The sequence below is a fragment of the Pistacia vera genome, unplaced genomic scaffold, assembly GCF_008641045.1.
Source record: "Pistacia vera cultivar Batoury unplaced genomic scaffold, PisVer_v2 Contig190, whole genome shotgun sequence".
Taxonomy (NCBI): domain Eukaryota; kingdom Viridiplantae; phylum Streptophyta; class Magnoliopsida; order Sapindales; family Anacardiaceae; genus Pistacia; species Pistacia vera.
The window spans coordinates 867,693-878,399 of record NW_022195991.1 but is presented as its reverse complement, the minus strand read 5'-3'; the positions used below and the strand labels follow the sequence as shown (position 1 = coordinate 878,399).

The 10,707-nt window shown below is 34.0% G+C and overlaps 1 protein-coding gene across 1 annotated transcript; it reads right to left on the bottom strand.

The window, feature by feature from the left end:
- Nucleotides 1-6,357: 6,357 nt before the first annotated feature.
- Nucleotides 6,358-10,387, bottom strand: LOC116127304 (probable RNA-dependent RNA polymerase 1). Its single transcript, XM_031412964.1, is given in 5 exon segments — nt 6,358-7,233; nt 7,380-7,530; nt 7,775-7,918; nt 7,964-9,639; nt 9,911-10,387. Coding segments are annotated over 5 exon segments (3,243 nt in total). The 3' UTR covers nt 6,358-6,438.
- Between the last annotated feature and the right edge of the window lie 320 nt (nt 10,388-10,707).

Sequence of the window (10,707 nt, the reverse complement as noted above, 5' to 3'; positions counted from 1 at the left end):
TCTTGAACTGGTCGAGTGACTATTCATTTGTTGTCCCCCAGATGCTTTCGGTGCGATAGACAGATTGTGGTTTGATGCTGCTACATACTTTGTTGTAGTGACAAACTAACTCATTCAGTCGCTTAGACTGAATGACTATGAGTTATTTAATTGACAAATTTTCTAAGTATTGGAGCGTATTTTGAACAGGTGGAACCTGTATCACAAGTGAACCGAGTCGACGTGACCGACTTTGTAGTTGAAAACATTCGAGGCTATGCAGCCTAGTCAGTGGGACCGACTTTGTAGTTGAAAATATTTGAGGGCTATGTGGCTTAGTCGGCGTGACCCAATTTTTAGTTGAAAATATTCGAGGGCTATGTGGCCCAGTCAGCATAACCAACTTTGTAGTTGAAAATACTCAAGGGCTAGGTGGCCCAGTTGGCGTAACCGACTTTGTAGTTGAAAATATTCAAGGGCTATGTGGCCCAGTCAACGTAACCGACTTTGTAGTTGAAAATATTCGAGGGCTATGTGGCCCAGTCGACGTGACCGACTTTGTAGTTGAAAACATGTGCCTCGATAAGGCGTGGGCCCAGTCAACATGATCGATGTGTAGTTGAAACTTTGTAGCAGAATAGTTGAACATACTTTTTTCTGAATAATTCTTTTTATTGATTCAAGGCCTCATGTGATTTTAGACCCCCACAATGACTTACCCAAATTTTCCTTGTCTCTTTTACAATTTCATTTCCTTTTCATTGTACCCATTTTCAAGAATAGGTCCATTATATGAGAACAAATTAAAAGCATACTGTAAAAATCAAAAGTTTCCAAAATGTTACCCTCCAAAACTTGATGAACACAACAATTTACAACTTGTCCTTGTTGATTATTCGGGTATTACATACCTATTGTTTAAAGAGTAATACTATGCTTACAATTGAGTCATACAAACAAACAAAAAACAAAGGATAGAATAGTCATTTTACATAAATTTTGTGCAATTTTTGTCTGTTTATATGACTCAGTTGTGAAGAAAACATTATTGGTTGTTTAAACATATTATATGGCGGGGGCTTTCCTTCCTATACCTTACACACACACACACACACACACACTGTAATACTTTCTCTCTAGCTAGTATACTCGGAAAATAACAGTAAAACTCACTAAATATATATAAGAAAATATACATATAGATGAGGAAAAAATAATGGGCCCATATTTAATTTTTTCTTTATATACAAATCTTTAAATAATATAATAAAGCTCGACAATGTTGCCAAACCCTTCCGCTTCTTGACGTTCCAAGCGACCGCAATCTCATCTACTACCTGCAAAAACATTGAAAACAACGGGGTGAGCACTAATTGCTTAGCAAGTAAATCCGCTATGCTACCCTTCTCTCTCCGTTGCTTAAATTCTGAATTTCTTTCCTTACATCACACTTCTCTATTCTTCTCTGTTATTTCTCTATTCTTTCTCTGTTCTTTCTCAATTCTTTCTCTATTTTTCTTGGTTCTTTCTCTATTCTTTCTCTGTTCTTTCTCTATTCTAATTTCCCACTACTCAAGATAATGGGCATGGTATTATGCATATATATGATGCAAATGCACAAATGCATAGAATGTGCATTTTCTTTTCTATTTTTATTATTCTTATTATGTTTCTTTTTTTGTATTTCTTTCTTTCTATTCTTTCTTTCTTTTCTATTCTTTCTTTCTATTCTTCCTTTCTTTTCTATTCTTCCTTTCTTTCTTGCTATTCTTTCTTGTTGATCGGACTCGGTTGAGACATGGATTTGGAACCCTGGCCGTGTGAGTGTATTCTCTAATTCCGGGTACAGTATTCATCACATGCATTTCTAACAGACTGTACAATTCTTCTTTTTGAATTCTGAGGCCACTTACTAAAAGCAGCGTGCATGCGGGGCTATGTCACTCACGGGTTCCCCATTGCAACAATCTTCTCTTCTTTTATCTTTTTACACTTCTTTAAATAAAAAATTCAGATTTGAATTTCCTTAATATTCTCATTTCTTTCTATTTACTCTTTAATGTTCTTTAATGCTTTTTCATGTTCTTATGAGTATGTATGCATGTAGATGGGTTCATGCTTATAATTATTTCTAAATTCACATGTTTAGATGCAATAATGCAATATGGAATGCAAACATGTCATTCTCTACCATCTACAAACTCATCTCAAGATAACACATAATCATACTCATACATGCACTTCTATTTGACATTCCATCAAACAACTTATGTGCACACACAAGCTCTAATTTGGTTACACTTCTACTCCTTTTCTAAGCCACCAAAATTTGGAATAAAATCTTCTAAGATTAACACCAAACCTGTCCAATATGTACACTCCATAATTTCTATTCCAATTCTTCCATAATTCATCCAAACTCTCATCAAACATCAAATACACAAACACTACTTCTCATGGATAAGTTCTAACCATCATTCAACATCAAATCCATCAACAATTCTTCATATAAAAACACATATATGCATAAAAGAAATTATCTACACAATATTGCTTCAATCATAACTAGAGTAGGATTTACTTACCTTAGATGTGAGTAATCTAGCACTTTATTAATCTTCTTTGATCCAACTCTCCTTCTCTTAAATCCTATGAACACTCATCATCAAAATTCAACATTTTAAAAATTAAAACTCACTTCTTAGTGCAAGGATCTTACCTAAGGATGCTTGGGATTGAAATTCCACTAAAAAGAACCCAAAATCTATAAATTTCCCTTGAAGAAGAATTGAAGAAATTGAGAGAATTTGGAGATGAAGGTGGCGTGAAAGTGGAGGAAGAATGTTTCATTTTTCAACTCTTGATATAACATAATATTATTTGTAGTTTCCCATTTTGCCCATGCACTTTCTATGAAATTCCATATATGTCCCTTAGTCAGTTACCATAATGCCCTCATTTTTATTGCATTCTCCATGAAATTTTATCTTTGTTCACTCTCCACAATTTCAACTAATTTTGAGTGAAAAGACCATTTCACCTCTAATGAAATTTTAAGGTATTTTCTTCATATTTTTTTTTCAAGATAATTTTAACAAAATTCAACTAAGGGTATAAAGGCATAAGTAAAGTTACGTACCTCGATGTGGGCGGTACACACACAAAAAAAAAAAAAAAAAAAAAAAAGGCCCATGAAGCAACTCATTTATTCAGCAATAAAGATTCAAACTTTGAACCCACCAGCCCTTTAATCTATCAAATTTTAGGCCTTCCATAAAAAGTATAGCAACACATTTTTCATATAATATGCATAATTGTATGTAAAACTGGGATCATAAATTTGGATCTCTAATGATGTGACATTCAATATAACAATGTCTTCTTATTTAAATATAGGATAAAGAAATAAATGAAATATTATCAGATTGACTATCAAATTGATTACAATCAAATTTTCTATGGATACTAATAAGTAATAACAACTTTATGACAATTAACCATAATCATCCACATATAAAAAAATTAATTAAAATAAAATAAAAAGTGAAAATGTCGTTCGTTTATAATAAGACAATGAAGTTTTATATGGTGGGGTCTTTTGCTCCCCGTTTTGGAGTATTATCCCCTTCTTCATTAAGTTAGTTGTGGGAATAGGACCCCAGAATCATATTATTTTGACCTTATCTTTCTTCTTCTTTTTCTACTATTTAATGTCAAATTTTTTTTTTTTAAATTTTTAATTAATTTAAGTATTTGGTGTTAACATATTGTTAAGGAAAATTACATTCAGCTCCAAACTTTTTAGTCGCAATATTTTATGGCCATGACAATTTTGTAATTAATTATCAACCCAACATATTATAGAATGCTTTTTAAACTTATCAAACCAACATATTATAGAATGCTTTTTAAACTAGGGTTTTATGAACAAATACATTGCAAATATTAAGTATGTTTAAATAAGTAATAAATAATATCCAAGAGTTTATTACTTTATTATTTTAACCCACATTAAGAAAACTCTTTAAAATATTTATTGCTAAATGCTTATTGAATATAATGTTTCTTCTATAATTATGTCATACTAGTTAGTAAATGTATTTTTGTTGTTCTAATTATTAGAAGATATTTTAAAAATATGTGACAAAACTCTTTCTTGAAATAGTTTTTCAAAAATAATTTTCTATAGACGGTAAAATATATGGTTGATTTGGAAGGGATGTATTTTGTGAGAAGCAAGCCATTGACAATCGAATGTACATGCACAAAGAGAAAACACGAACATGAAGGCTTGGGTGACACCAGTGTGGTGTCTGCCGTAGGCACTTCGATGCTTAAGTCAGCACGGTTGAAGGTATTTGATCCAAATCCAACCAATTCAACAAAAAAACATGCCATAAATCCAAGTTGATTTGGCCAAACACAAAACAAGAACAAACTCACACTTACTTGCAAATCCGGACTAAGACAAGTAGAAACACTTTAAGCATAAAGGAACTGCTTCATCAACTTGAATTGATTCACCACCAAATCCCCTTGCCAAGACTTGGATAAAGAATGCACAATCAAGAACACAAAATTTCTCTCAAATGAATAATCCAATTTCATATATTTCCAAAAACTAACTGATAAAATGGAATAGTTGCCTTTATATAGGCAAATACAAGGATAACTAAATAAATTACAAATACAAGAAAATGAAATAAAATTAATTAAATATTACAAGCCATTCATTCAAAAAGTAAGGCCATGCCTATTTAATGCAAAAGAGACACAATTCCCTAATTCTAGGATCTATGTCTTTAACCACCCCATTAGTTGTCTAAGCTTGTTTCCATTAGATCAAAAGCTAATCAATGCCCTAATTAAGTCTACTAATAAGGGTGTAAGAATTTGGACCTTGAGAATCATGTAAATGGATCTAATAAGGGATCATGTGGATCTTCCCCTTTGGAATGTACATTGGGCAGAACTGAGCTTTATCAATACTTGGACTTCTTTCTTGGTGGACTTGAGCTTCCCTTGTTGTGCTTGGACTTGGAGTGGTTTAGGCAGATTTGGACTCTCTCCTTCCTTGGAACTTACTTGGGCAGAATAGCTCCATTGCTTTCCACATTCCACAAACCAAGTGTTTTAGGACTTGGAGTGAATTTATTCAATTCAACCAAATTAGCAAGTGTGTTAGGACTTGCAATTCCTTGTCCACTCATGTTTACAAGTGTTTTAAGACTTGTAAACATATCAGTATTTTAGTGAGTACTGAGAGCATGAAAGCATTTACTGTAATATGGCTAAGGGTGAAGGTGGTAAATTTAGTTCACCGTAAAGCAAAGATTCTTGAGAGCAAGAATTTAGGAGCTAAAGTTATGGTTGATTTTTGAATGCATAATAAGAGGCTTGACCTCTGTTTATATAGGAGTTCAAGGGAGCTTGAGTCCCAGTAGAACTATAAGTCCTACTTGGTAGAGGAGTTCGAATTAGGAAGGACGTCTTGAGACTTGCCTTTTTCGGTTTAAGAGTACTAATTCATGTAAGATAATGGATCTTACATGAATTAGGAAGGTGATAGGATTCTAATTCCTATTTTGGGACAAGAGTTGGCTAATGGGTTGGAGTCCGATTTGGCTTAATTTGTAGGAAGGCCCAACTCATGGAGTGGTCAATCAATAAGGTGGATTTAAGTGTAGGCCCAACCAGAATTGGACTAAGGCACTGGGCCATAATATGTTTATTTTGTTATTGGACCTCGTCAGGCACAGTACAATTTTTGGCTCATACATTTTCCCAAATGATAAATCATAAATTAGCAAGAAGTTTGTCAAGTATGCGCATATTTTTGTTTTGCAATAATTACATAAATTTGCATGTTTTCATTAACTTCACTTCCATAAAGTAGAACTAAATTTTTTAATGAATAATATTATCCATTAGAAATAAAGTAATTTTTGCCAATTAAAAGTTGATATTTGCTAATAAGTGTTCAAATACAAAAATTTACCAATACAAGCACATTCTTGCGCAAAAAAAATGAGATAGGCCAGAATGTGACATACATACATTTGCAGATCATACAAAATCCAATAGATATTCATTCTATATCCTTGAAACAAGAGAAAACGTTTTTTGTGTATCTGTTACATATACAAGAAGTCAATAACAGTAGCAAAAACAGAATACACATGATTAGGTGGTAACAAGTGCAACAGATTCAAAAAAGTTTTCTTCTTTGAAGAAGGCCATGTATTTAAATTTGCAGTAGAATTTTAAGGCAACTTGATTTATTGAAAAACAAATAGTAAGATACAACAAGGTTTGAGACACTTACAATATTGACAAACACACAACAATCAACACCATACAAATATATAAAGTTGACACTCAAACTGAATAATTCTACAAATAAACATATATATGCACATAATGAAGTACTCTTGTCAAGGCATCTCTCTTCAAATGATATCAAGAGACAAACGAGATCTTCATAATACTCTGTCTGTCTCCCTTGATCTTAAGAAGTTTATCATGAACACACCATGGAAAACTAAGGAAATGCTTGCGATTTAGTCCCTTGTTGTATCGACCCCAAAAACTCGGATGATATGTAACATAATACCAAGCTGATGCTTTCATGTATACTTTCTCAGGACCATCAAATTTATTTGCCTTCTTGTTGAACCATTCCCTGGCTTCCCTTATCAATGACTTCACAGCCAATTTGATTCCTTCCAAATCCCTTTTCTTACTAAAAGGTTTCGCCATTTTCATTATTCGACCGCTGAGTATTTCACCCTCGGTTGATATCCCGAAATAGTCCATCAGATTTCCCAATCTATAATCATACTCACTTTTGTAATAAAAAGCATCATCAATGTAGTCCTTGAAGCCCTCCACTTCCATGTCAAGATCATAAAATTGCCTCGCCTAATCAGTAGTGAAGGATTTGAGAGTACCCAACTTTGGCATAAGATCTTTTACCTTGCGATAAAGTTTCCCAATCACACTTTGCGATTCATAGGATTCGCTTTCAAGCTTTTCCAAGTAATCTGGAAAACTTCTAACTTGTAAATGTTGAGGGATTTTAGTAGGTACTCCGGTTTTTGAGAAGTTGACAGAAATGGAGGCTAGCTTTGCAAGCTGAATACATTGCCAACACATTGCCTTGAAAGGACTTTTATCTGCAAATGCAGCATGGGCATTACAAATCATTCCCAAGTTTTCATTGACCATGTAATCTGCGAAATACTCCTCCACATCCTGTACCATAATAGTATCTATGTTAAGGCATGGTAAAAACAGAAAATTGTGTGCTAATTAGAACTCAACAGAAAATGAACTCATGCAGTAAGCCATAATTCATGTATGTGTTCGAACAAATCTTAGCATGCTAGATTGAGTAATACCTCAATTGTAACTTCATTATCAAGAATCTTAGGTGGTGCCGAATTATAATCCATAGGTGGATACATGCGACGAGGAATTAGATCACCATCCCAACAAACAAAGTAGATATCTCCATCCAAATTACTCCCCGAACATTCATTAGGATGGGGTCTAGTTAACAATGTAAATAATGTCACTGTAAATATGCTTTACAGACAAAGTTATGCTTAAGTAAACAAAATATCAGTGCACAAGAAGAATGTAATGTGATCTTCAAGAGAGTGGTGATCAATTTAGAAATTTGCTGTGTTCGATATCAAAATTTCATGTAAGCAAGAAATATAAAATATGTAATAAGACAGTGTTTGTTTTGCGCATGAGTGTGTGTGCTATGTGGTGTATATGACAGGCTTACCTCCTTCCTTTAGCTGGAAATACTATGCAATTCACCATGTGGTGCAAGGCTGGAACATTGACAGCTTTTAGTTTACGAACATCTCCAGGATGTAGACATGGATTTTTCACAACGATTACCATTTGCTCTAAAATTCTGCTTTGACTTGATACTCTGCCACTAAGCAAAGCTGAGGAATTGGTCGATAACTTAGTCTGGTGACTTGAACATTGCACGAACACCTGACCATATCTCAAGATTCCTGTCTCATCGAGACAACCCATCATTGTTTGTCCTTTTGGGACAAAGATTCTTGTTTTCGTTTTCAAGTCTTTCAATGCTGACGAGCGAAATATTTGTAACATCATTGAAAGAAATGGTTCTTCACGTGGCTTAGAATAATAATGAAGCATATCTTTCAGTACATGTTTGATCTCTCCTGAAGACATCAAGTTAAGTGTTTCCTGAGCCTTTAATGGATCTATTAAAATTTTATCCAATTGAGAAATCATATATTTCTGCTTCTTCTTAAACACATTATCCTTAATACCTAGAGTCGACAAAAGTATCACCAATTGACGATTAAGATAACAAGGCTGATACTGGCTCCATTCCAAAATATCAAGACTAACATTCTCTGATTTGTATTTGGACATACTTGGTCTCATTGATAACTTTGTTGATGAAGTTGGATCAACCGCTACGACACCTTTGTACCCGCCATATTGAATCTGAAAGGCGGATGGAACATATCTGAAGCCACATTTTCTAGTCACCATATGAGCTAATTTAGCTGATATTTTCCCAATGCCGTCAGAGAAAACATATTTGACTCCCCCCTTTTCAACTTCTATATCAGGAATTACTTCAATTTCATTGCTATCAACATACATAGCTTCCCTGGAGGAGCTGAATGGTTGACCAAGTCCAGCAGAATATTTCGCCACATTCCTTATCGCACTAAAATCACCCAACCTCTCTCTGATTTCACTTGGAGTTAGCCCTGGTCTAGATGCAAACATCCACAAAGAATTATCTTTCAATTGACTGTTAGAAAAGGCTAGAAATTCAAACTTTTTATCTCCAATGAAAATGCCATTTCTCAAAGTTGACAATATCCTTTGATAAACTCTAGTACGCCTTTCAGTATTCGCTAAAGATGCTCGAGCAAATAAATCTGTTGCACGTATTTTTTCAAGATCCTCATTAACAAAAGAAACATGAATAAAGTTCTCACCATCATCAAGATATGTGCGTAACACATTATTGGATAGAACAACCTCTGGACCAAAGAAATATACTTTAGATGGGGTGACTAGAACCCTGCACATATATACCAATCCGTGACTTAAATTGATGGTAGGCAACATAGGAGGTCTTGCAGCCATGCTATACTTTTGGTATTCTTTTCTAAGCCACTGTTGAGGTGCAAAGCAACATTGTTTTGAGTAAAACAGTGTCTCAAGAGCATGTTCTACAAATGCTATATTTCTTCTATGTGGTTCAACCATATGAAAGAATTTAGCATCTACTGCTGGCCTAGGTATACAACCATGCTGAACCAAGATATTAATCTTAAACAAGATACGAAATGGCAAGTTAAATCCTTGGGGTGGACTTACAATAGGGACATGATCAGAATGGCAAGAGGAAGTTGAACCTCTATTCACAACAAGTTTCCCGTCGGTTTCTTTATAGTAAGCGAAATCTTTCTGAAAATCTAAAAGATAACCAGTGGTGGGAAGTTCCAAACATAAAGCAGTAGATTGACCAATGCAAGAGGATGGAGTAAAATCAACTTCTTGAACCCACTGAACATCATTGTCATCTCTAAAAAAGGTTTGCTCAGGCACATCTTTCGAATATATCCGAGGAACACCAAATAACTAACAATAGTAACACAAAAAGATGAAAAAGAAGAACATGTTAAGAATTGTCCTTAGTTGTCATACAGATTAAAACGTATTATTCATAGTAATCTTAAGAATTGGAACAAGTTTTAACTATAGTCTTAAGTACCAAATCATCCACTAGCGATATAAAATCTTAAATAAAAAAAACATATTGTTACTATGTAGCAACAAAGTACAATAAGAAGCAATTCTATATTGCAGAAATAAAAGAAAAATACAATATTGATTAGTTTAAACATCACACCTGAATGATGATAAACCTCTTGTCTTGTAGACGGCGTAGCTCAACTAGCCTAATGCTCTCGTATGGGAGCTGAAGCTTATATTCCACAGAGTGATGAGATAGAAAAAAGATAATTTTTCTTAGTCCAAATCCGAACTTGACAGAAACATTCTCCTGAGTCCATAGTGATGAAAACCTTCTTTTTGACAATTGAAAACCAAAATGCAACTTTACATCATAAATCCTATGTCCCTCATTCATATCTCGAGCTTTCAAGTAAGAATTTTTATACCAAAGGTGTTCATCAGCCAAGGACTTGATCGTGTCTGCAGCTTCACTGGATGTGAAGTGTACAATTGCATAGGCCCTTGAACCTTCATTTTGCTGAACTCCCACATCAATGACAGCCCCTTTACCCAAAATTTGCTCCAGAAATTGTTTTATAGCCTTTGGTTGCTCAGCCGTAGCAAATCCATGCAATATGACTGACTTACCCATTTAGTCTAAAAAATTTCAACTGCAGTTTCCTAATCAACACCAAATGATCAGTAACACTTAAAAAAATCCCATTTGATGCATGAAAAGCAAAGAAATTTGAAAACATCAGTGCTCAATTAATAAACCTAAACAAATATTTCTTAAATTATAAGCATCGCATTTTCAACAATCAGAACTCAAAAATGCCTACACATTTCAGTTTTAAAGGAAGTTGATTAATCTAGACACGATAATCTGAAAGAATAAATGTCACAAACTGTACAATATGTTGCTGAAAACATTCCTTCTTTTCATGATTATAAGAATATATATAATCAAGG